The following is a 25,521-nucleotide window of genomic DNA, read 5'->3' on the forward strand; positions in this document are numbered from 1 at the left end:
GATTTATTGTTTCTGCAACATGTTGACTGGAATCATCTTGACGAATCCACTACCTGGTTCAAGACTCTCGCCGGCTTTGGCATACAAATTGCCTGCAATTTGGTCACCCATTCGCCGACAGGCCGATTTGGCTCATCAAATGGCTAATGTGAAAAATAAAAGTAATTAATAATCATATAATAATCACGAGTAGCAATGCAATCGGTGTTCGTTGTTCGTGTAACATCATCTTTATTAATGTTTCATACATTTGTACATCAAAATATGGACCGCACTTTGATCAAAGCTAAACTAGGGAATATATAGTTAACAAAAACCGTTCATTAGACACAAATATAGTGCTCAGTATGTGTATAAGATATATTTGTAGGTGCGGCTAACATCTGCTTGGCCTAGTGCTGAACTCGCTAGGTGATTAACAATCGATTATGTTGTCTTTGGGTTTGGACTTTCGAGTTTTGTGCTCGTCTTCTTTTCTCTTTTTTGGACCAGTGAAATGCAATGATAATATATATTTATGCATATATATATATATACATATATGTAAATATATATTCACATATGTTTGTAGGTACATATGTATGTATGCATGTCTCTTATACAGGTACACGCTCGCTGCCACTCGTCTGTTTTGTTTGTCTACACTAAATTTTGGTATAACATTCACAAAAGCTGAAATCTCTTGACATTCCCTTAATTAATATCCTATGTGGGCGTATTACGCCCATTGCTGCCACTACCATTGGGGGTTGTGGCATCGCCAGCTGCCTGCACCTTCTCGTTGGTCTCGGCTTGCTTCTGGCGCTCATAGTCACGCACATTCTCCAGGGTCATGCCGTGCCATTCGTCCAGCCAGGCAAATGCCTGGCGATGTCCAAGCAGGAGTATGTCGCGTATGCCCCGCTGTATAAAGTCCTCAACCTTTGTCTGCAGGCCCCAGACCTCGAAGCTGGCATGGACCACCTTGTAGGAGCACATGATGGGCTTGTCCGTCTCCCGCCATCCCTCAACCAGCGGCCCGCGACCTATAGGACGAAACAAGCGTCACTATATATGGGCATTTGCTACTAACTGGCTAATATATGCACTTGTTTTTTTAGATTTGAAAAACTTGGGATCTTCCTCGCGCTTGTAGTGTTTGGCGCTGAATTCATCGAAAGCGATGTCCAGATGCTCCACAGAGCGCACCTTCAGCTCCTCCTCAGTAAGATCCAGACACTGTCAAATACTTTTGTTATAGCTAAAGAGTACTGCTTCGGAACCTGGGTAAATTCTCACGTTTTCTGTGGTGCCACTGTTGTCCTCATACTTGGTCTTGATCAGGACATGCAACTTGGGTATGAAGGAGCACTGCGAAGGGAGGGATAGATAATTGGTCAGCGGAGGACATCCAAGCATAAACGTTGTCTTATTACCGTATATTCTACATGGGGAGGGTTCCAGGCATTACCAATTACAGTTCCAAAATAGCACATGAAATTTTAATGAGAAAAATGAAATCAATAATCCAATCTAAATATGTTTCAAGCGTGTCTAATGTCTATAATTAGCGATAAAGCGATTTATAAATAAGCCGCAGCAAGGCAGCAGTATAAATCGAATGGCAATTATAGACTTACAAATTGATCCGCGTACTTATAAGGCCATAAATAAGTGTATGTGTACCATGCATAAAATACAAAGGTTATCGTGAACATTGATTTCCTTGCTAGATAGATACAGAAATCTGTAATGCTTTGTCTAATAAATTTTATAAACGTTTCACGAAGTCAATGAACCAATGAAGTGCACAGAGGCTAGGAGCGAATTCGGGGAAATACATATATAGTTTCTGAAGTGCATTGTGGACACATGTGTAATCTGATTTTATCAGAACAAAGCGGAAGAATGCGATGGGAATTGTGGCATTTGTTAACAATTTGCCAAACGCTGATTGGAAACGAGTCGTCTGTTCTGGCCACCATGAAAATGATATCGGCTGCCATAATGCCTAGCACGATGACGTATTGGTGGCATGACAAGTGTGCGTACGAGTTTATGGGGGGCTTTATCGGTAGACATATACCCCCCACTACACACCCTGCCCAGATGTAACCGAATTGCTTTAGCCCAACGCATGATGTTCTAAGAACGACTAGGAAAGAATTCGGCGGTTGCCATATGGCTACAGCAGAAATAGTAATTGAATGCTAATGATAAACACAAGGTACTTGTGCTGCGGCCTCCCCGGGGGAACAGGGAAAAGACCCGTAGTGTCGCCTTGAAAACAGACACCACGTGGATGCGCACGCCCAGTCCAAGGTGGGCTGCTGTCCACCCACTCACCTGTTAGCGTGTATGGATAGTAGTTCCAGGACTTCTCTATCACATAGAAAACGCGCGGGCAGATTGCTTGCACCCAGTAAGGCAGTCGACTGTTTTGGGGGGCGAATCTTTGATTAGCCGCCAAAAAACTATGCAAAAATTGATCCGCTTACCTGGACAAGTGGATGTGTTTCTCTGTGTACTGGCCCTTGCCGTGGACGGCATCTTCGCAGGGTCTGTTCTCCACCACCTCGACACCTTCACCCTCCTCGGATTGCTCCAGACTATGGCGTGCTATCATATAGAGCTGACCAATCTTGTACTATGAAATTATGAAATAAAATCAGAACTTTGATTCCTGTCACTGGCGGGAAATGATGGATGGGCTCACCTCCTCCACGGTTAGCGGCATGCAGACGCGATATTCCTTCGTCAACACCATGTCCAAGCGTTTAAAGACGACGCTTCACAGAAAATTCCAATTCAACGTTACGCAAAATCACCGCCACACACAACTCGCCAGCCCGACAACAACAAATGTAATTAGGGATGTTAAATATATACGTAAAATATGGATATATATCGATAGATATATGTTTGTTGATAGTAATTTTTTTGGACTGGAAATTATCAAGTGGTTCCAAATCAAAGTCAGAACATTTCCCAAAACGCAAATACACAATATTTTCCGGTTTTTTTTCGTCTTTAAATCAGACATAGCAGCGACTTTTTATTTAGTCGATGCACAGGGTAGTAATCGATATTTTTGTGCGATAAATGGCAATCTAATTCGAAAAATATACTGTTATTTCCTATTTCCTACATGCAAATAATTTTATTTTATTAGAGCATCTTAAAAATTACGTTATACAAAGGAATAAATGACTACAAGAGATAATGGACCTTGTTATGATTACACGCCGATGTAAAACTCATGTAGATATATATGTAGGTGCCTCCGTGACAATGTTATCGCTGTTTTGTAGTAAAATTAATTTATTTTTGTGTAGTTTTTGTGTGGTCCACGTTATGGTTGCATTGCATGTTATTCCAAAGAAAATATCGGCTCTAGTTTTGTTACGTCAAATTTCGTTTATAATAATCGTCTGTGAAAAAATCGCACCAACTTATCGTATCAGAAATAAAAATATTGTGTCTATCGATATAATGTCAACAATCGTAATCGGTAGGTCACGTGTCGTTCTATTTCTTTTTTTCCGCCGCCATGGTGAGCTCGCTGTTGTCCGTACATACTAATTATTTAAACAAAATGGTAAGTTGTAGTAAAAGATAAAGTGTAGGTTTATGTGGTTTCCATTCCATGATGTTTTTCCTATACCGCCCCAGTCTGAACAGACGTGTTGATTGGTTTTCCATTCTGACTACAAATGCCGATGAGCATATTTCAACAAATTTGATGGAAATAAAATTAAATGTTATATCTTTCGTTTCATTTACAGAAGGCCATGCGGTAGCTTGCATTGTCTGTAGTTTGATAATGATTACAATGTAATTCAAGCGTATTTGGAGATTTCAACCGGGGTGGTGCTGAGCTGACCCCACGTGTTGCCGGAGCAATAGTAAGGTTAGTTTCGATCGGAAATAATTGTGAAGTTTTGGTTTCTATGATGCTAAACATATACCGCCCCAGTCGGAAGAATAATGTCGATTGGATTTTTTACTGATGCTTAATTAGTTTTGCTTACTTAGAAATACGCACATGGATTCGTTTTAACCTCATTCTGTTTGTTTTCAGCAGTACCTACTATACTCTCGCACCAGCAATCCAAAGACTGCCTCCCTGGCTAGCTACCCATGATCAAAGGTGAATAAAAACTTTCATTGCACAAAATCCGATGTACTTTCTATGATGAACAACCAATAGACAAGCATATAACCGAATATTTATGTTGATTTTCAAAGGACTGACTCTAGAAAGTACTTCGAGTGCTTAAAAATGTTTGAATATCTGATCAAAACCGTCTCTTTTTTCAGGTAGCAAAGCATGGAAAAATTCTTGGAAAGGCAAAAGGAGTTGAATGGTAAGCATCAGTATATCTGTAGGTACCCCTTTAGATAATGATGAACACCTTATTAAAGCCAAACAGTTATCCCTGTCATAAGATTAATTGATGATGCATTAAGCTGATCTTTCGACATATCCTAGCTAGTATTTCTATAAAATGCATAAGTACTAACTCAAAATTCTCTTCCTTACAGATTCCTCTTGCATTACCGAATTGACGCAACAAAAAACTTGCCAAAGATTTAAGGTACGTTTTAAGCACGTGGCATCCGTCAGTTATTCTGTTTATGATGAACACTTTATTTAAGCCAAACAGTTATCCCTGTCATAAGAATAATTGATGATGCATTAAGCTGACCCAGCCGCTTCATACAATACTCTATATAGATGCGTGAATATCTATTGATAATGCATTTTCTATTTTTGCAGGTTTCTTGGAACCAATGAAGTCTGAGATGTCCTGAGAAAACTAGGTGGGTTTCGATGTTCAGAATTATTTTGTTATATTGATCATGATGTTTTTGAATACCGCCCCAGTCGGAGAAATGATGTCGATTGGTTTTATTTGCTGATACACTAAAATATTCATACAGTGTATGCTATTTCATTAGAAGCTAGAGTATTAACTTTAATTATATTTTATCTTACAGAAACCTCGACTACTCCTTCGGTTTGAAGTCCATCTCATGATATTCTACAGAGGTGTGTATATATAGCATATTTAGAACCTTTTGCCATATACCTGCTCTGATGACAAACCTATAGACAAGCATATAACTGAATTTATGTGTGTTGCAACATTTATAAGACTGAACCCCTTACATTTACCAAACTAATGGCTACAGCTACATTTTAAGTATATTAATCAGTAATATGTTTATTTATTTTAGCAAATACTCTTCGTTGGGGCAGTAGCAAATTGGGACCAGGTCGATTGCGATTTAAGGTTAGTAAATATTGATATGTGGGTCACTAAATAGAGGAAATTTATATGATGAGCACTTTTTAAAGCCAAACAGTTATCCCTGTCATAAAAACACTTGATGATATACTAAACTGACAAAACAATTTTCACTTAGATAAGATCATTGTGGAATATGTAAATAATATTGATTTATTTCATTTTAGATTATAAATATCCTGAAGCCGTAATATACTGCAATAAAAAACGCCATGTTGAATGCGAAGGTAAGTTTATCCGCTTTTATTTTTGATTTAGTGAAAATTAGGGCACACTCATGATGTTCTTAGATACCGCCCCAGTCGGAGAAATGATGTCGATTGGTTTAGTTTACTGATAGTTCCAATATACAGCATTATATATGTAAAATATTGACTAGAACGTGTATTAATACTATTCTCTTTTAACTTACAGGTTTAATTTCGGAAATATCTGAAGACGTTGATATCCACACTGCCAATTTATAAAAGAATTACTATAAGGTGAGTTTTCGATTTTTATGCAGGGACATATAGAATAGGGCAGTCTCATGATGTTTTTAGATACCGCCCCAGTCGGAGAAATGATGTCGATTGGTTTAGTTTACTGATAGTTCTTATATCAAGCATTATATATGTTAAATATTTACTAGAATGTGTACTTATACTATTCTCTTTTCATTTACAGGCTTAAGTTTGGTAATATCTACAGTTCCTTGCTATACACTGAGGAAGCCAATTGTTAAGTGGATGTATTTTGAGGTGAGTTTTCCATTTTCGATTGTTGTGCAGGGACATATAGAATAGGGCACTCTTATGATGTTTTTGGATACCGCCCCAGTCGGAGAAATGATGTCGATTGGTTTATTTAGCTGATAATTTCAATCTAGTACCTATCAAATGTTTCAACGTGTTCTTCAATACGTATTTACACTATGGTTTTTTATATTTCCAGATTGAACAGTTGATAGATGGATGGTGGGGTAGCCTTGGTGTGAGCTGCTGTTAGTGGTAAGTATTATTTAATTTGTTAAACCTCCGCCGAGTCTATTTCATGACGAATACCTTGACAAGCATATACCTGAATGTTTATGTCGAATATACACTTGACTGATCCATCCACATCCGCACTCCCCTCTGTGTGATTCATTCGCAAGCAGTAACTGATTCGCATCTTATCCATTTATTGCAGCCAATGACAGAATTCTGGAGAAGATCGAATGACTAAAAACTGCCACAATTATTCTATGAATGTTATCTCTAATGGATGAATAAAAAAACAAAAGTTGTACTTGTAATATAACGTGATATATTTTATTTTGCATATTATGTATATGTATATTATGTATTCAATCGCTTCAGTGGTCAAAGGAGATACATACTTTTAATGCTACAAAAATTGCTTCCGTCTTTCAATTCAATTCGATTCGACCCAATCGTGTGGGCTACATATAAGAATATTCCATTTGTAAATGTTGACCTTTATATAAGTGGTACATTTGCGTACAGTACACTACAGTATATACTTTTTTTGTATTCAATATTCATACATATATGTAAATATATATGCGTACGTTGTTACATATGTAGGGTATATATATGCTTGGGTTGGGACTTATGTATTTGTAAATATATATATTCGTGTATGTACGTACGAGTATTCAGAAGGGATACGATACACGCTCAAAAAACTCAACAAAGCAAATCAATTTCCCAGCCACTTGGCCTGCCTGCACTCGATACAAACTCGACTCGACTTCCGCTTCTGCTGGTCAAACGCCAATGGAAACTTTTGATTGAACGCACAACTAGTAGTAGTATATGATGGTTAGGACCTGGGGGAGGAGGCTGGTACTGTTCTACTATAGATGGCATAGATGATCGCCTTAGTTTAGATATAAAATATGTTTCACTACCAGACAACATTTATAAAGAGTTTATACTTCTGCTTTTGCTTTTGACTCGCTAAATCATTCGAAACTATATCAAACTACGAGTATGTATGCTCCCTATGTTGGGAGATGGATTTAACTCCGTTCTGTTCGAACCAATGGGAAATACAAATGTAATACATTTTTTAGCATCAATGACGATTTACAGAGAGAGAGGTAAATGAGTGAGAAATGTCAATTCCAAATGGAAGTTCCAAGGATATATTGTACTACTACAATGGGAAGAGAGTCTCAATCAAATGTCTTTCGGGTAGCGTAGCTTTCTGTAACATTTCTCTTTGTTTTATTCGTATTCATAGGTATTCATAGGTGTTTTCAAAAAACAATAAGGAATCAACAATATTCATAAAATGTATCATTATAGAATATATGGTAAAATGTAAATCTAAAAACTACACATATATAATAATATCCGTATAAATGTATGGGGTAGGGGGGCGGGTGTTGGGATATACATACACGCATACGAGTATCTAGGTATGTTTCTTTGCATTTGGTTTTTTTTTTTTTGTGGGTATGAAATAAATAAGAATCGCATGCAGGTGAATAGATGTGGATCAATTAAGGGCTTCGGCTAGTGGCCGATGTGCTTCTTGATCAGGGCCTGCAACAGCCGTACCTTGGCCTTCTTCTCCTTGTACTGGGCATAGGTCTCCGTCTCGAGGGACCTTCGGTCCTGCTTCAGCATCTTGCGGCCGTTCTGCTCCTCGAACAGTGACTCGTACTCGCGTATGGTGGCCTTCAGCATGGCCTTCTCGTCGCGCACGCGCTCCAGCTGCTCCCACAGCTGGTCCAGGCTCAGTGCAGAGATGTTCTCGCTGGCCGCTCTCTCCGCCGCGGAAGACTCCATAGATCCTGCCACCGCCGGACCCGTAGTGGTGGTGGTCGACTCATCGGAGGAAGCGTTCTGTGTGAGGGTATTTGGCGCCATCGAGTCGCTGGGGGAGTTGGTGGTCTCGGTGCTGTTGTTGGATGAATACTGCAGCGGTGTGGAGGTCGCCTCGAAGACCATAGCCTCGTGCTCCAGGATCGTGGGCAGCTCCGGCACCCCAGTCCCAGGTCCGAACATCACAGTGCGGGCAACCATACGCTTCAGCTGACGGTAGCGATCGTAAAGGGGTCGGGCTGCATCTCGCTCCTCCTTGGAGATGGGATGGCCGTAGAGATTCTCAAAATACAGCAGACCATGCTGGACAGCGGTCTTCTCCTGCACCAGTTGATCGGCGGTCAGTTCCTCCAGCTGCTGGGATCGGTGGCTATTGGTGCGCTTCTCGTTGAGATTCTGCAATAGAGAACGAATCGAAGGCGTTAGCGGGTGAGTACGGTGCAAAAATGATCAATGGATCAATGAAATCAACATGAAAATGACAACTCAATGCCACGGAAGCCCCCCACAAAAACACACGCACACACAATACTGATAAAAGCCCCAAAGCACCACGTAAACAAGACAATCTATCAGCGCCACTGCATGGGGCATTATTTCATTGGGTCTCATGACAAACAGCCAAGAAACCCGCGCGAGAAGCCAAAGAGCCCAAAACAGAAATAGAAATAAGTGTAGAATATTCGTAAACAGTCGCAAAAACAGAGAAAACATTACATTATATGTACAACATGTCTGCCCTGCCCTGTCTGTGCGGAAAGGCACTTTTGTGGCTGCTCTAACCATTATAGCCATATTCCCTCGCCTCCCCTTTGCCACAGTACATCCAATCATTCTTGGCACAAACTCAATTTCGAGCGGATTCCTTTCGGGCCTCTATGACAAATGTATCATTAATTTGTCAATCGAGAAAGAAGTGGAGAAGAAGGAGGCCTGTCCTACCCAAATGCCATAAACACATGAACACACTCGGCTATTGGATCTAAAATAGATTCTCATAAAACACTTATATAAAAGAAGCCTCCCAAATTGGACAGATATACTACAAAAACATTTGTAGGGGTTCTAGAAGCCCCACCCTCCTCCTGTTGATGTGCTTTTAAATACTCAACTCTATAATATATTGAACAGACTTTTTTTCCATATATTACATTAGTTGTTCTCTCATAAAAACCGTTGATTTAAAAGAATTAAGACCTATGTTGATGTGTATATTCTGCCAAATAATTCTTTCTACCAACCTACCATCCAGTATAAACTTAAAAACAGTTTCAAATAATATATAAAATGAATTTCCCAACTCTTATGAGTATACATACGAAATTGTGGCTATAATTAAAATAATGGTAGATCCACAATAAATATATATGTACATATGTAATATACTAGATTGATTTCTTTCATGATTTTGAAATTCAAACTTTTCGCATGCCAAAGTACTTTCGATCCCAATTAAAAACCGCATTTAAAATCACTTTTGACAGGGCATTAAGCACTTCGATCAACCGCCGAAATTTGTTTGTTTTCCCACCAGACAAAATTTGTTTTTGGGCGGAAAATTGTTCCATTTTGTTTTGTTTTTGTTTTCCGAGTGCCGCCGTGCCGCTGCGACAATGGGGCAAGATCAAAGTTATTGCCAAATGGCTAAACATGTCACTGGCTGCTGTGGCGGTGGGGGGGTGGCCGTCGAGGCAATCTAGATACAATACTCGTGGATCTGTGGCTCTCTGACGTCTGTTCCACTTGTTAATTGCGATCAAAAATCTGTGTCTGTCTCGTGACAAGAGTGCGCGAATGAGATGGGGATGGTAGATGGAGGATGATCTCAGAGAGAGAGAGAGAGCGAGAGAGATAGTGATCTGTACCTGTTCGATTTCAGCGAGAGTGGCCTTCATGCGCTCCAGCTTCTTGGCCACCTCCTGGCACCCAGAGCCACCGGCTCCGGCACCGCCACCGACTCCCAGCTTGAGGCCAAGGGCAGCGATGGGATCAGTCTTGAGCTCATGCCGCTCCTTGCGCAGCTTGCTCAGCTCGGCCAGGACGTTCTTCATGTACTTGTCGTTAAGGCGCTCCGCCTGCGAGGGCCGGTAGCCGAGCCGCTGCTCCAGGGCATCCTCCAGCTGGACGAGCTTCTTCTTGAACACGGTCACCCGTCGGCTGATAGCCTTGAGACGCTCCTCGGGCGTCTGGAAGGCCACCATCATCGCGGGCAGCACCTGCTGCATCACGTCACGGGTGCGTATATTCTCCAGCGAACTGAAGGCGCGCACCGCGTCCATCGGCTCCAGGCAGTCCATGTCCTCGCAGCCATGCAGCTGCACGCTGGTCGCTTGCTTTGGTAGCGCCTGCGGATAGGGCATCACCTTGGCCAGCTGGGCGGCCGCGTCAATGTTGCCGCCGACGTGGGGCCGGGAGTGGGCATAACGTCGGCTTAGCACGGGGGCGGGCTCGTCCCCACGCTCCCATGGCAGGGATTCCTGGGCCGAGGTGAGGTCCGGATTCTGCTGCTGTTGGCGCTGCGGCGGCTTGGCCTTTACGGGTGTGGGCGTAGTGTCGTCACTGCCCGCCGAGGAGCTCGTTGTCGGTGTGGGCGAGATGCTGGAGCTCCTCTTCGCCGGCTGCTGCTGCTGCTGGTGTTGCTGCTGCAGCTGTTGTTGCTGGTGGAAGTCGATCAGGTTGTTGTCGTTGTGATCGGAAGCGGAGGAAGACGAGTTGGACAGCTGTTGCTGCTGCTGCTTCCTGCTGCTGATGAAACCGCGACGCTCGTACTTCAGTGCGGACAGATCGTACTTATAGGTACTCTGCTCGTCCCGCCTGGAGGGCAGGTACTTGCCACCGACTCCTCCGCTGCCGCTGCCCTTCTTGGTGACGCCGGACTTGCGGCCTGGAGGCAGACGCGACTTACAGAAGCGCTCACTGCTCCTTCGGCGCTCGTGCTCGCACTCGCTGTCGTCGCTGGCCTCCCGCTGCTGGCGGGCCGGACTGGTCTCCGAGCGCGGACGCTCCTTCGAGCCCTGGACCTCACTTGAGAGATTGGCCAGCGAGGAGTTATTCTCGCCGCCCTCCAACTCCTGAGACTGGGACTGGGACTGCTGTTCGCGCTCAAACTCCAGACAGTAGTTGGCGTAGCTGGCAGTGCGCTCAAAGTCCTCCGAGGAGACGCGTCGAATGACCTCGCATTGGGCCTCCAGCAGGTGCGCTGCCGCTGTCTTGGGGTCTTGCGGTGCGTGGCCCTGAGCTGGATCCGTGAGCAGCTCCTCGCTGTTGCTGCGCTGCAGCTTGCGGTCCTGTCCAAAGACGGAGCTGCTGTCGAGACGCTCCTTGCGTTTGCGCGATGACTTCTGCCATTCCAGAGGATTGATGATCTCCGGGAGATATGTGGAGCTGAACTTTGGCTGTGGGTCGGCGCTGTTCAGATGGTTCTTGGCGTCCGCCGCCAAGGAAGCCTTGGTCCTCTCCGGACTTTGCTGCTGGCGGACGACGACTGTTGCCTCATGGCACTGTGTGGGGGCCGCGGATGAAGCGGAGGCTGACGATGATGAAGATGAGGCTGTGGCTGCACTGCCGCACGAGGCGGTCGACGATGATGAACCGGTGAGACGACTCAGGTCGTCTTCGTTCAGCCCAGTTGTGGGATGGCGCATGCCGCACTGCAAAGGCGAGAGAGAGATAGGCAAATGGTTAGGGAAATTCATAAATAAGGTAAATAATTGAACAATGTTTCTCAGATGTCATCTTATCCGATACCCCGTTCCCGCGTTCGCCATGAAGTGGGTTAATAAAGGTCTGGCTCTACGTGTCGTATGAGTAATATTTTGTTAAAACATTTACTTTGTGCCCCGACACGACCCATCGTCCACTACTGCCCCCCGAACCTCCTCGAACGGACTCGGGAACAGGGGACTAGTTGGGGTTCGTCAGTTGAAGAAAATCTCTCTAGTTTTCAGTCTCCGATGCCTGTTATATAAGTCACACGCGATGCCCCATAAATAATTCATAGACTTTGGTCGGAAAAAGTCAGGCTTCCATTTGTTACCCAAAGAAAAAATCTGTTTCAGTTGTGTAATCATGTGATGAAATACATTTGATGAATAAATTGGATCAAAATTAAATGCACAATTTAAAATATTTCAATTTGATATTCAATCATTTTATGAAAATGGTTTACGAACACTAAAAAATATTTATTTTTAACATTTGACTTGTGAGTGCATTTCTAGCAAAGGGAATCTCAAAGTGTTATAAATAAAATTATATTGTATGTATGTATATTTACCAGAAAATATGTAATAATTCGGGGCGTCATATTGTTATGGATTATAAATAATTATAAATGTAGGTTGGATTGGCTAATCTCTATGGGAATCAGTCTAGCGGTAGATTGGGGATTATCACAAGAATTATTGCACTCGAGGCGCCTCGATTACGTTCAATCACTTGATTTGAATATACTTTTGTCGGTACGAGTATAATCTCATAAATGTAATAAAAATGTCCACGCTGGAATCTCGCCCAATAAATTTCAATTGAAATTAATTGAGTGTTTCCTTTCCAGGTTTTCTTTTCCTATTTTTTTTTTTTTGGCAAAACACAGTATTGTTGTCTCCTTTTTGTTTAAAACAGTCTACATGTCTCTAGATCTTGTGATTGTTTTTACAAGTTTTCTTTCTGTTTTTCACAAATATTAATTTTTTTCCTTTTTGGCTTTAGGCGCTTAACGCTGCCTCTGCCGACAGCACGGTGGAGGAGAAGAAGGAGAGAACCGTTGCCGTTGCGTTCTCTGGGCGCACCGAATTACTATTAAATTGATTTCAGCCCCGACCTCGGGAATTATATGCGAAAATCTCGAGAGCTGAGCAGCGGCAGAGCGCCAGTAGCAGCAGTGGCAGAGCGATAACTTGGGAGAACGGGCAGGAGAGAGAGCGCCTGCGCATGGTCAATGTTATTGTCGATCGCTGCAGCGTCTGCTGTGGGGGTGAGCAGGGAGAGAGAGAGAGAGAAGGTGCGAAAATTAAATGCAAACAGAGCAGAATTTGTGCAAACAAGATATATTAATGCAAGGTGGGGCTTTCTTATATAGCTTTCTTACGGTAGTCGCCTTCTTGCAGTGCTGCAGAGCAAATGAAAAGTACAGCTAGAGAGAGGAAACTCGAGAGAGCGGTAAATCCTCTCACCTTGTATTAAATAAACCTTTTGTCTACTTTTCTTATCAGTACTCTCTTCCGCTGCAGACACTATACAGAGACAGACAATAGAGGGCGTCTCTGTGTGTGTTTGTGTGTTTGTTTGAGAGTTTAAAAATAAATCTGGCACTTGTGGTGCACGAAATTAGCAGGAGCTCCACACTTTATGGCCATATTAATGAAATGAATTAATTTATTCACTTGTTTACTCCCCCGTGTGCACCGACAGAACAAACAGACGATACCGATGTAGCTTAAGATATCGATTGATCGAACGGTATTTTTGGCACACGCAAAAGCCCTACGTATAGGTAACGGCACATCATAAACAAAACAAAAACCAAAATAAAATTGTCAGCGGGGTGGGATGTACATATTTACAAGTAAATACACAAAAAAATAAATACTTGCTCAAGAATAAATTTCAAGTGCAATGTCACGCCAGATCAATGCAGCAGCAGAGCAGAGGCAAAAGCAGAGCTGCAGCAGAACAGCGCAAAAAATGCTGGCCTCTCTCTGTCTGCCTGTGAAAACAACTGAGTCATTTCTCCTCTCTCTCTCTGTCTGTCTTCTAGGCTAACCGAATTTCAGACGGAGAGGGAGCATCTCCGCCCGGAGTCTGTGCGTGTGTCAATCAACTCTTTCGTCAGCCAGAACGAGATCAAATAATTGAAGCCCTCGCGCCCTCTCGTGACGTCAATGGAGAGCGTCATCGAAAGCTTACAGCAAGGCAAACATCGGCTTGGAAGGACTCCCACCCTTCCCCTCCGTCTCTGTGGACTGGGCGGCGCGTGCAAGGCATTTCCAATTGGAATTAGTTCTTATCAAATTAATTAGACAACGGAAAGGGGGATTTGTTGGGGGGATTTTCAGCTGCAGACAGCGACAGGTGAAAGCGCCAGTCCACCGTCTAATGACACCGCAATGGATAATGAATGGGAATTCAGTCGATTTCTGTAGACTTAACGGTAACAAATTCCAGTGTGATAGCTGTAAGAATGACTATAACAATTTGTTCTTCTTTAATTTATAAAAATATATGGACTTAAACATGTTGATGAAATATTTTTAAAGAATTTATCCTCTTAATGAAGATATGTACATGATGAAATTATATGTTTAAAATCTTTGGTTTATCAGGCAACTTTTCTACGGAAAAATTAATACAATAAATATTCCCACATAATGTCTGGTTTTTTTCTGTCCAAAATATAAATATCCAAATATATCTATACATGCAGATAATATTGATTCCAAATTATGACGTAGATAGGTAGGGCGCGTGGGCGGTTATTCGAACGCCATATATCACGCATTAACAAAATCTGAGAAAGACATATGTACATATCTGACGATATCATTGTGCCTCCCTTTGGCATTCCATTGTTTATGCAATAAAAGTTCACAATAATTATTTACAGAGAAGCCGCCACATGGAAGTGCATGACTCAGTACGACAAAAGATCATATCGGATAAGAATCGAGAATAATGGGGCACGTAAACCACTGAAGCCAGCGAGTGAGCAACAAAACCGCATTAGCCACTTGGCCCAATCATCTGGACAATTGGTGACGGACACCAGCTGCAGAATAAAGTGTCACAGAAATATGTTTTTATTTTGAGATAATGATATCTTATACTCGTAGGTGGAGTTGTACTATAGACCATGTTTCCACACAAAAATCAACGGGGAATAATCGATAAGAAGCTGTCGTCATGAAGTATTTATGGACACAACCATAGAGGAAGGAACAATCGTATTTGGAACTGATGATAGCCAACACTTATTGAATTGAGAGAGAGCTATCAAATAGGTTCCCATATCGTGTATAATCAATCAACTTTAATCAAATGAAATTTGGTTTAACATTTAGAATGGAATCAACTAGATATGCAAAGTTAATCCTACATCCTCTGGGTTCCAAATTCCGCTACCAAATTCCATTCCAAAAGCTAAGGTCGCAAAATTGACACAATAAACGGCCACGCGCTGAAGCCAAAAATGTTTACATGCAAAAACGGAACGAAAACAAAGTCAGGGGCACAATGGCACGGGATTTATGGGGCTTTTGTCGAGTGTGGGGTTGACTGCTTAACAACAGTCCACGCAGTCCATGGGACGCCTCCGTGTCTCACGGAGATGCTAAAAATGGACAAGATTTCTCGCAATAGCTGAGAGGTGAGATTTGCGCGTTTTAACAAGCCCGTGCGAAAACGGCATTCATCGGCATTTGGAAGCCGGAGAACGGTGGCAGTACACGTGGGTGGCGGGGGTGCTATTAAACGTCGTACAAATATTAAAAGTCATTTTCACCGGCTACAAGTACGAGTATTATGTTGATAAGAGTGGCGAGTTCTCTCCTCTCGGCACTACCTGGTAACATCCATAACAGCCACAGACCGCCCAGCGCCGCCCTGGTCCGGCTTGAACCGGTAGAAAACCGGTGACTGCACCACAAGATACAGCCCAAAATATCTCTCTCTCTCTCTCTTTCTCCCTCGAGATCCGCCCGAATCCACATTACGCTCCTATTATTCTATGGCTCTCCATATCAGAGTGGGTCGGAGTGGGTAAACAGTTTCAGTTTTTCTACCTATATTGTATCAACAATTTTGATATGACGATAGCTTTTAGGAGGGTCTCGTCTCTCGCAATGAGCCTCTCTATAAAAACGACTAGCTCTAGCCGTAGCCATGTTGACATTTCATCAATTTGAGTGCCCCAGGGGCTTGGGAATTTGGTAACCGAGCAGTTGATAGAGCAATAATGACTACGAGTATTTTCAGCTACCTACTTAGCTATAGGTAGGCTCCCATTAATGGAAATATTAATTTTCCCTATATTTTGTCTGGGAAAGTGCTTTATTATATGTATACTGGGGATATTTTTAGTGTTACTTCTTTTGGCTTATGAATATTGTGGCGTATATAGCGAAGATGTCTTTCTTAGGACTGAGCAATGGATCGAAACTGCTTTAAGTGTGTGTGGATCTCAAAGAACATATTTTGTTTTACGATTAATGCTTGTTCTGGCATCATTTTTTTCGTTTCAATTCATATAATTTTCTAGATTCCCGAATTAACGAACCCATTGAAAATGCTGAAATGGAGAATGGAACTTCCCAATGAGAAACCAACGAATAGCACGTATCGACATATCTCTAATGGATATACCAGTACATTTATGTGCTATTTATAAAATCATAACTGAACCGACAATTAATCACCCCGATAAGATACGGGGAGACGCGGAGAACGATCAACGATAACTGATACTGATAGGATAGTGTGTACAATTTATGTACTTCCTCGGGAATTTCGACCGTCTCGAGTGCTTGTTCCTCAGTCTAGGTATTCTTTCTATTTTAGGCAATCATCGGAAAATCAATGAAATCAAGAAACAATTTCAGTATTCTTCCACCGCAAATCGCATCAATCACTGTGCTATCGACTAAACAAGTGACTATCTGGCTAATGGTTCCCATCGCTCTCTCGACCTTCCCTTACCCTACACCCACCCGGCCTGCCGTCCCCTACTCATACCCGTCAATCTGTCGGTTAATGCCAGTTACGTGTTGCGAGCTCCTGCTTTTGCTGCAGTTTGAGGATTGCGCAACGGTAAAGGGAACCACTCATAGAACGAATCAACGTTAGGCGGAACCACTCACAGAACGACACAAAGACACAGTTCAGGGGTCAGGAAGAGAGCTACAACTGTCATTTCCAGTGTGGAAATGTCAGGTTGGCAGGGGAATATTACGCGAAATGCAAATGCGAACACACACAAAAGAAAAGTGTAATGAAGCGTATCGTCAAAAACAAACGTAGAAGAAAATGCAAAAGACAGCGCAAACGAAGGTAGGCGAAGCAGAATGATAAGGGAGAGAGAGGGGCATAATTTGCTCAGCCAAAATCTAATAAAAATTTGCATACAAACCGGAATTTGTATACCCTTAACTACCAAAACGTTTACTAATCTTTCCCTTTCAAGTTGCCATTTTAAGCTGGATCCTAATAAATGTATAGAAGGAACGGCTTATATTTAAAAAAGAAGATATACACAACTCTTAAAATAAATCCTCTTTATGTGCTTTGCCCTTCTTCTGTCTAAAAATGAATAGACTTTTTATAGAAAATGTATGCAAGTTGAATCACCAATGGGGGAGATGGCAAATATTAACAAAAAACCCAACAAACAAGAGGCTAGGAATGGCATAAAAAGGGGGACAAATAGAACAAAAATATATTCGCGGTCGGTCTTCAGAAAAAATAAAACCGTTCATAAATGTATGGAATGGGAGGGCATGGGAAAAGGAAATGCAATCAGAGCTATACTCGTACATACATACATACGTACAAAATGTATGACAAGGCAAAGTACAACCCGCTCTTTCAGCTCTCTCTTTCGCTCTGCCATTTGTCTCCCGCGGGATTCAGTTTTTGTGACGTAATTCGTAATTACTGTTTGTTACTTTTGTTGTTTGTTGCTGTCGTTGTTGTTGTTTCTTTTCAATCAATTTACAAATTCCTTCGTTTTGCTCACTTTTCAACCAGTCCAATTATTTTTCGTTCGCTTTTCGTTAAAATCAATCAATTTCAATTTATTTAAAAAAAAAAATCCAAAACAACAACAACAAAAGATGGGAATTTCTTTTTCCAGTTTCGTGAACTTTACCCGTCGCATACTCTTACATATTATAATATAAATAAAGGAGGATTTATGTATGTACATTTGTATGTATATATGGGCACGATATTTGCCATAATTTACGATCCATGCGAAATTTGAACAGGTTTTTGTGCCATTTAAATGTTTCTTTCTTTTACTTTTTTTGTTTCACTTTTAATTTAAAACACTTAAATTTTGAAGCATTTTCCTTCGAATTGAAATTCTTCCTCGAGTTATGGTAGTCCCGCGCTCTGCTCGGCGTGTGTCAGATGACAAACCAACCCAACCTAGAACACATGACTGGAGAGACTCGAGAATCGTGCCACACTCGTGACCAACCCAACTAAATGAACGAGATGCATCGTCATCTACAGAAAGTTATAGTACAATGGAATTAATAGAATGAAGGCTAAAGAGATCTGTAACATACATTAACCATTACTGGGAATGATCTCTGTTTTTGAGCAGGTCAAAAAGACCATTGGCTTACAATGGTAAACTTAGATAAAAAGTCCCTATTTGTATCCTATACTCATCCCTCCTTATCCATAATATTCCAATTCCAATCAATAGCTATTGACGTTCCCGACGAGTCCAACGCTAATCCCCCGCTAATTATATTCTCATGGTGAAATTCGCCTCGCTTTGCGGTCTTTGCAAACACAGTGATCTCTGAAAATAACCGCAAACTGTTCAGTAGAGCAGGCCGCGTCGTGAGAAATACAAATTTAAATAGACCTATAAATAACCCAAACACAATTGATCGGTTACACATTGAACTTTTTGATGGCGCTCTATAAATAGAGATTTTTTCACGCAATTTAGCAGATGATTTTGTCTGCTAATACGTTTACTTGATTTGTTAATTGACTTTGCAGACGCAATAATCGTATTGTGCATCCCCAAAGAGACACCACGGGAGGGTCCCTCCACGCCACGCCATTCTATTCCCATTTCTATTCCCAGGCAACAACCTTAATTGACATTACACTCAATTATTTATGCAAACACAACTAAATCTAGATCCCTATAGCATTGGCTGACAAAATAGTTTGTTTTTTGGGTCAACACTCTCACGTCACGGAATATGACATGACGATTGGAATTATCCCTGACAGAGGAAGATGGCTAATGGGCAGTGGGTAGGAGTAGGAGGAGGAGGGGGTGCGCCTGAAAGCAGGTAACACATTTCTAGTCACAACAATCTAGGAAAATACAAATGAAACGTATGCGAGTGGGAGGAAGAGGATTCACTGTGGCTCTCTAATCTATGACTCAAACAGTGAACGAAGAAGAGCAACAAATATGCACAAATAAGTTGGAAAAAGGCAATAAACAAAGCGCACAACAGAAACAGAACAGAAATAAATCGATTTAGTCGGGGGAATGGAAATCAGACCAGGAATGCCAGTTTAATAGAAAAATCAGTGGCAAATGTTAACAAGATAACGGTTTTTGTTTGTCATAGACAAATATCACATACATACACACAATAAACTTAAGGTATTAATAGAGCGTATTGTTCACACAATAATTGCAGAATTCATTGTAATAATCGGTTAGATAACTTATAATTATAAAAATATGTATGGTGGAAATGGGGAGAGTTCTGCCCACAGCCAGACAGCTCTGCCAGATGGGGGTTTCTTTCCAGAGATTACTGGATGTCTGAAAATATGCAATGGTTGCCAGTGCCTGAAGTGATCCGATTACGTTGGAAACTTTTGCCATTGCCCTGGCAAAATGTGCTAATTTAGTTGCTTTATGGTAGCGTAATTAGATCGTAAACATCTATGCAAATATTTCTCTAGCAATCAGCCATAATTACGGCGGACAGGTGTGAAGTATATAAATAAAGACGTCCGATGGAGAGAGCTGAATGTTTGGTTTGTTCTCTCCTGAGAAATATTGTTTATGTGAAAATATAATTTGAGCGCAGTGGAAGTTCAAGTATTATTTCAATTTATATAAAAATGTAATTCTACGTGTAGAACTATCGGAAAGCGGTGTGTTTTTTTTCGTGTAAGTGGAGATATTTACCCAAGTGTAAACATACTGAAGTGCCATGCACTACTTTAATGATAACAATGCTATATGAAGCCGGCTATGAATCGGTATGAAATCTAAGTAGAAAAAAACTACTCCACCCTATATTGTAATATAATCTTACTTAGTTCCAATAATAATACTTACAATGCAAGCCTTAACGGACTTCCAAAGATTTCTCGCAAAGTCTTCAATCTTGCTGGTTTTTCCCCGTACGTTCGCCAGCTGCACGACGTTTTCTTTTAGAGCGTGAGGGAGTGTGGCAAGGAGGAGGAGAGGGCGTAACCCAAAAGACCGATGAATAAAGTTTCCGGGAAATCGATGCACGCACAAAATCGGTTGGTCCGCCTGACCTGACACCTGTTGGCGATGGCACATGCAGCGGTGCAGGGAGAGATTTCCACAAATCGGTTGGAATCGGATATAGGCCGGATTTATAGGGAACCGTTATGTCGTGCCGGTAGACAGTCACATTGCCGATGATCCCAAAAAATGGAGGCGAGAGCAGGTGGCAAGCGTTGGTGCCGCGTTATTATCTATTGTCCGTCTTGTATTGTATCCCGGTTATCCTCTCCAACAAGGATTACTGTTAACTTTGGTATTGTTGATTTTTGCCGTTCAAGCTGTTGTTGTTGGTCCAAGACTATCTAGTCTCTCTGTATCTCTCTCTCAGCCTGTCTGTCTGTCAGAGTCTCTTCTTCGCGCATCCACGCCAACAAATCCGATATTTATTCGCTCTTGAGTTTGATTTTTTTCTTGACCTTATAACGACGGTTGCGCTGATCTATGACAAACTCATATCGCGATCTCTGCACATTTTCGGTATCCAAATCACAACAGCTCAGACCAAGCAGGCGCAGGACTCCTAGCGAATACGTTGTGACTGAATTATAGGGCCTGGATCGGTGCGAAATCGGTTTCCGCTGCAACAGCTGCGGTTCGGGCGTGAGAGTGGGCGTATGGCGTAGTATGGCGGGTCTGGCTGCCTCTGGATGATGATGCACTACCGGACGAATGAACGGTTGGGTGTTGTATGCAACGCTATATTTCTCTCCGACCGGGCTTTTCAAAGTTTGGGGCGTGAATGAGCAGGCGGCGCGCACCTGACGAGCTATTTGTATCGAGAGATGACGTTATCCTGCGATCGATCGCACTCACTCTCTTCGTGTTTGCAACTGCACTTTCTCTCTTCGGCGTTCTTTCTAGCTGTTTCTCTCCCCCCTTGGGTGGTGGTGGTGGTGCACTCTCTCAATATTTGGCTTCCCTCTCGCTCTGGCTGACTACGGCTGCTTCAAAAAGTGTGTGGACACGAGACGATATCTAAGCATGTGTCTCTGGGGTTCTTGGCTGCCGCCGCCGACGCTACCGCTGCCGCTCCTCTGCCGTTTGCTGCTCGCTGTTCTCCTTCCTCCCGCTCTTCTTCTCCGTCTGTCTAAATGTTCGTTTCCCTTTCCCTCTGGCACTCGGCTTGCAACGGTCGCCGTCGTAGTTGCTGCTCGCACTTTTGCCTGACTCTGCAATTGGCCAATTATGTAAAACGTGGCTAAGAGTCGGAATTAGGCAGCTTCGAAAAATGCACGAATAGGTGTGTGTGTGTTTGTGTGTACTTGTGTTGTAGTTGCGTTTGCTTTGATTAGCCTTTGACTTTGCTTTTGCGTTTGATTTTTGCACGGCTCTCAGCTCACGGTTGTAATTGTTTTCGGCGCGAGGTCATCGACGCGCGCGTATTATAAAAAATCGATATTCCGCACTGCAATAGACAATACAATCCAATCGTTTGTTGATTTGGCCTGAACTTGTTTCTTGAGTCCGCTTTTGGGTTGGATAATTCGTTGTCACTCTTCACTTCGCTGCGAAGGGGCAACAAAACGCAACGAAATAAAAACAGAGGAAACTTCTCATACGGCGACTATGAAAATCGGGCTGAAAACTTTCCGCTCACTTGGTGGCACGTTGTGGACGCGATGAGATGAATTTTTTGAGTGTCGGCGGCACACACAACCAAAGCGGCGAAAGAGTTTGAATGTGTTTCGTGTGCGTGCGTGTGTGCTTAGCTTCCCTCTCGCTCTGGCGTCTGCTTTTTGCACTGCACTCTCTCTCCCTCTCTCGAATGCTACGCTCTCTCTTTCGTTTGTCTCTCTTTGGTTTTGCGCAAACTCTTTGATTGCGTGGGTGTTTTCCTTTAGAATTTCTCTGGGGAGGAGGAGAATCTATTGTATTAATTATCTAATTCGTTTCTCGTTAATTAATAAAATGCAGATGTGTGTGGACACCCTTTCCTCGGTGTCACAGTGGGATAGTTGAAAAATGGGTGTGTGTGAGACAGAAGCTGTGAGTGTGTGCGCTCGCGCTCTTTTCGTTTGGCTCTCTTCAGCTGTTGATGACGCGATGACGTTGCAAATGAAACGCATCCCAAAGAGCTCCTCGTTTCGTCTCGCTATCTCTTTCGCTCGCACTCCTTTCATATGCTCGAGATTAGATACTCTTCTTGCTCATTTTTTCTTTGCTCTCAATTATGATTCATTTTAATGCGTTCATTTGCGGTGGCATTTACATACATTTTCATATTTCGCTTATCCATTTTTGAAAAGCCTGCAAAGGGAGAGAATAAGAGAAAATTAGTTGAGAGATCTAATTAAATGGTGTCCAATCAGTGCTCTTTCAATTCCAGCGAAGAGCATTGATTGCACATGGCCAAATGCAACAACAATCGCAAGCTAAGAAATTAGGTCCAATTGAAGGCAATTTACAGTTGGCAGCCCCGACAAAAGGGAGAGCCACACCACCCTCTAAAGTGCGCCCATCAATTGAGGCTTGAATATTTCATCCCCCCAAATGAACCCCAGCGAACTTTCTAGAAATCCCACTAATTCCATTATACCATTCTCAAGCAACGTTGCACATTTTAAAGTGCGAGTGGGGGTGGTGGGGTGATGGTCAGATACCGTTGTGGTTCTGGGAATCTGTGGCCAAACAAACACACGCACACACACACAGCCGTGTACACACAAAAAGTGCCCAGATTTGCATCTAAATTGATGTGGCACTCGGACTCGGCCAGCGGCCATAAATAAAATTTGATTATGCAAATGGAAAACAAGATGAAGTATACGCCGTATCCGCAGCAATGGATACCCTTTCGTATATTTAAGCAGAATTTTAATCAGCCAGTGAAAAAAACAGTTCAAATTATAGACTGCTCACTTTTTATGGAACATCAGGATATCATGATTGTTCTTGAGATACTTAATGGGTTCGTTTCCAAATGCTTCTCCAATATCTATTATAGCCTCTGAAAAGAGTATTTGTTTACTCAAAATCTGTGGACTTGCACAAATGCCTATACATATCCAGAATGTGATGGGAACTAGAGGCGATATACTAGAGGGAAATAACAACACCGAACATTAAAGGAAACAACAAATTAACTTGATAGCCACATAAAAAAGGAAAATTTCTACCAAAGCGTGTAACCTTGAAGGAAAGAACTCATTTAACCTAATCCGAAGCCACAGCTTAAGCTACATATGTACATATATTATGCACCAAAGTTCTATATAATGTCATATATAATTCTCAATTGATTGATGTTCGATGAGGATGATGATGATTTCTGGCACTTAACCTTAGCTCCCACAGATGGATATATTGCGTGCTCGTGCTCGTCAATCCTAAATGAAAACAAAATAAACAAGCGAAATTCTTTCAAATTTCTTTAAAGGCAATTGTATACATATTACGTACATATGTACATATATTTTTTTTTTCTTTTTTTTTTTTCTTTTTTTGCCGGGGGGGCCCCCCCCCCCCCCCCCCCCCCCCCCCCCCCCCCCCGGCCCCCCCCCCCCCCGCCTGGCCTTCCCCCCCCTTCCCCCTTTTTTTTTTTTTTTTTTTTTTTTTTTTTTTTTTTTTTTTTTTTTTTTTTTTTACGTATACGTATGTATACCTATTAAAATGTCTTTGAAGGCGCAGACAAAAAGCAAAAATAGCAGAAAAGCTTTTTTTGTGTGGGAAAAAAAGCAAAATAAATACAAAATCTAATAAAAGAGAAACGGAAGGCGTACAAATTATAAACAATCAAATGAGAAAAACATGTCTGCTTCTGTTCCTGTGTTTCAGACCGGAAGTGGCGCCAAGAGAAGGTCCCCTAAGGGTCCTGGGTCCTGGCTCCTGCAACACCTGCCTGTGCCCATTTTATATAAGCATTGACCCAGTCTTCTGATGTAATGAATGAGCGGGTATCGCCAGATCTAGACAATTCACCCCCGAAAATGTTGCTGCAGATGCAAGTGCAGTGGCGTGCCACACATTGGGGCACACTCGGTATTTACCTAATTTTGGCTGCTTTTTTCTGGGACTTCTGCCACACACTGACACATCAACAAAGACTTTGCCACTGACGCGGGGAAAATAGTACTCTGACTATGACGCGCTGCGGATAGAACAGAACAGAATGCGACCACGCCGAACGAGAAACCAACCTCAACTGAGTGGAGCAATGCCGCCGAGTGGGGCACGTGCTCGAGGCGGCGTACGACGGTACGGCCGTAGTGGAACCATCAGAGCGAGAGAGAAAGCCAAGAGAGAGTGAGATTGTTACTGAATGGAATGCAGCCGAGGCAGGATCCCACGAACCCTCGTTTCGCTTCGGTTTTTGTCGCTCTCTGAACTCTGGTGCTGGGCTGGCGCTGGGCAAGGACGGGGCTGCAGTTTGAGGCGTCATAGTCTCCACCCCAAATCAGCCCACTCTCCATCGCTTCCCCAAAGCCGTAATTAAATATCACACATACGTGGGGATTAACGATTACGCCCAGGTCCATGTCCATAGGATGCGACGCTCGTACCCGGACTTTGGACACATTTTACGCCAAAGTGCCTCTGCTCTCGGCAAAGCCCCTCATAATATATGCATGTCCTTGAACACAAACTTATTTCGCATCCTCCTACGCCTTCTCCTTCCTGTGCGTTTGCTCTTTTTACGGGCTGCGTGGGGTGTAGATACATATGCACATATGTAGGTGTCTTTAGACAATGTTGCATGTTAGAGAGGGCTATTGAGAGACTCAAACATTTTCGCTTAATCATACGCTTATTACATTTGAGTATATGCATCCGATAATCCCCATTCCACATAAATCATTTGAAAATGTAGATTTGGACATTTGCCAAATTCTGTACATTTTTAGCCAAATCAAAATATACATATGCACATAGAACTGTGGATATCTGTGCGGATCTCTGTACAAAAATATTGTTTACTTGTCTCCTCATCTTTGCACACGTCTTCCATCTGCCCTACCCGTCCACTGCAGTTTTCTCAACCTCTTTTCCACCCATTTGTTACGGCTTTCGTTTGCTCACAATTCGCGGCGCTCTGTGCATTTTCAGCCATCAAATTTCCGCCGCATTTCGCCAAAATGCATTACACAATGTTTTTGGGTCTGAGCCATCGAAATGGAAATAATGTGATAGGAAATCACATTACGAAATGAAAATGGAAAATTCCTGATGGCAA

At 42.4% G+C, this 25,521-nt stretch overlaps 2 protein-coding genes, 2 long non-coding RNA genes and 3 other non-coding genes across 13 annotated transcripts; 5 read left to right on the forward strand and 2 right to left on the reverse strand.

The window, feature by feature from the left end:
• Positions 1 to 196: 196 nt before the first annotated feature.
• Positions 197 to 2,850, reverse strand: LOC111077110 (cytoplasmic phosphatidylinositol transfer protein 1). Of its 2 annotated transcripts, XM_022371253.2 has the most exons (7): positions 2,696 to 2,850; positions 2,478 to 2,626; positions 2,326 to 2,414; positions 1,416 to 1,423; positions 1,279 to 1,350; positions 1,089 to 1,218; positions 201 to 1,025 (listed from the first exon to the last, which is right to left on the reverse strand). In XM_022371253.2, the coding sequence occupies exons 1-7, from the start codon at positions 2,744 to 2,746 to the stop codon at positions 706 to 708; spliced, it is 819 nt and encodes a 272-aa protein (XP_022226945.2). In that variant the 5' UTR covers positions 2,747 to 2,850; the 3' UTR covers positions 201 to 705. The 2 variants fall into 2 exon arrangements, with proteins under 2 accessions (XP_022226947.2, XP_022226945.2); XM_022371255.2 differs by lacking the exons at positions 2,326 to 2,414; positions 2,696 to 2,850 and having other exon boundaries at positions 197 to 1,025; positions 2,478 to 2,620.
• A 387-nt stretch (positions 2,851 to 3,237) lies between these two features.
• LOC111077112 lies at positions 3,238 to 6,567 on the forward strand. 3 transcript variants are annotated; one of them, XR_005967734.1, is made up of 14 exons: positions 3,238 to 3,252; positions 3,315 to 3,577; positions 3,765 to 3,889; positions 4,061 to 4,129; positions 4,300 to 4,346; positions 4,525 to 4,577; positions 4,760 to 4,803; positions 4,981 to 5,032; positions 5,221 to 5,276; positions 5,459 to 5,518; positions 5,706 to 5,773; positions 5,958 to 6,031; positions 6,225 to 6,280; positions 6,462 to 6,567. It is a non-coding gene; the product is annotated as an uncharacterized LOC111077112 (long non-coding RNA). The 3 variants fall into 3 exon arrangements; XR_005967735.1 differs by having other exon boundaries at positions 4,064 to 4,129; XR_005967736.1 differs by lacking the exons at positions 3,238 to 3,252; positions 3,315 to 3,577; positions 3,765 to 3,889; positions 4,061 to 4,129 and adding an exon at positions 4,153 to 4,242.
• LOC121404179 lies at positions 4,377 to 4,460 on the forward strand. Its single transcript, XR_005967788.1, has one exon. It is a non-coding gene; the product is annotated as a small nucleolar RNA R38 (small nucleolar RNA).
• LOC121404180 lies at positions 4,610 to 4,694 on the forward strand. The gene has a single exon (XR_005967789.1). It is a non-coding gene; the product is annotated as a small nucleolar RNA R38 (small nucleolar RNA).
• LOC121404160 lies at positions 5,314 to 5,397 on the forward strand. The gene has a single exon (XR_005967769.1). It is a non-coding gene; the product is annotated as a small nucleolar RNA R38 (small nucleolar RNA).
• Positions 6,568 to 7,046: 479 nt separating the features above from the next.
• LOC111077113 (protein FAM13A) lies at positions 7,047 to 24,483 on the reverse strand. 2 transcript variants are annotated; one of them, XM_022371257.2, is made up of 4 exons: positions 24,338 to 24,483; positions 20,154 to 22,598; positions 9,973 to 11,757; positions 7,047 to 8,503 (listed from the first exon to the last, which is right to left on the reverse strand). In XM_022371257.2, the coding sequence occupies exons 2-4, from the start codon at positions 20,382 to 20,384 to the stop codon at positions 7,796 to 7,798; spliced, it is 2,724 nt and encodes a 907-aa protein (XP_022226949.2). In that variant the 5' UTR covers positions 20,385 to 22,598; positions 24,338 to 24,483; the 3' UTR covers positions 7,047 to 7,795. The 2 variants fall into 2 exon arrangements, with proteins under 2 accessions (XP_022226949.2, XP_022226950.2); XM_022371258.2 differs by lacking the exons at positions 20,154 to 22,598; positions 24,338 to 24,483 and adding an exon at positions 12,384 to 12,905.
• LOC111077115 lies at positions 13,339 to 14,346 on the forward strand. Of its 3 annotated transcripts, none has more exons than XR_005967737.1 (2): positions 13,339 to 13,673; positions 13,866 to 14,346. It is a non-coding gene; the product is annotated as an uncharacterized LOC111077115 (long non-coding RNA). The 3 variants fall into 3 exon arrangements; XR_002608127.2 differs by having other exon boundaries at positions 13,339 to 13,652; XR_002608128.2 differs by having other exon boundaries at positions 13,339 to 13,601.
• Positions 24,484 to 25,521: the final 1,038 nt, after the last annotated feature.

The sequence above is a fragment of the Drosophila obscura genome, unplaced genomic scaffold (genome assembly GCF_018151105.1).
Source record: "Drosophila obscura isolate BZ-5 IFL unplaced genomic scaffold, ASM1815110v1 contig_186, whole genome shotgun sequence".
Taxonomy (NCBI): domain Eukaryota; kingdom Metazoa; phylum Arthropoda; class Insecta; order Diptera; family Drosophilidae; genus Drosophila; species Drosophila obscura.

Excerpts from the sequence above, each read along its gene's own strand:
- LOC111077110 (XM_022371253.2), bottom strand. The coding sequence starts at position 2,746 with ATGGTGTTGACGAAGGAATATCGCGTCTGCATGCCGCTAACCGTGGAG. Across the intron at positions 2,415-2,477 it reads AAACACATCCACTTGTCCAG|TCGACTGCCTTACTGGGTGC; the intron begins GTAAGCGGATCA and ends CCCCCAAAACAG. Across the intron at positions 1,219-1,278 it reads ACAGTGGCACCACAGAAAAC|TGTCTGGATCTTACTGAGGA; the intron begins GTGAGAATTTAC and ends AGTATTTGACAG.
- LOC111077113 (XM_022371257.2), bottom strand. The coding sequence starts at position 20,384 with ATGTGCCATCGCCAACAGGTGTCAGGTCAGGCGGACCAACCGATTTTG. Across the intron at positions 11,758-20,153 it reads AGTCCGTTAAGGCTTGCATT|TGCGGCATGCGCCATCCCAC; the intron begins GTAAGTATTATT and ends TCGCCTTTGCAG. Across the intron at positions 8,504-9,972 it reads CTCTCGCTGAAATCGAACAG|AATCTCAACGAGAAGCGCAC; the intron begins GTACAGATCACT and ends TCTCTATTGCAG.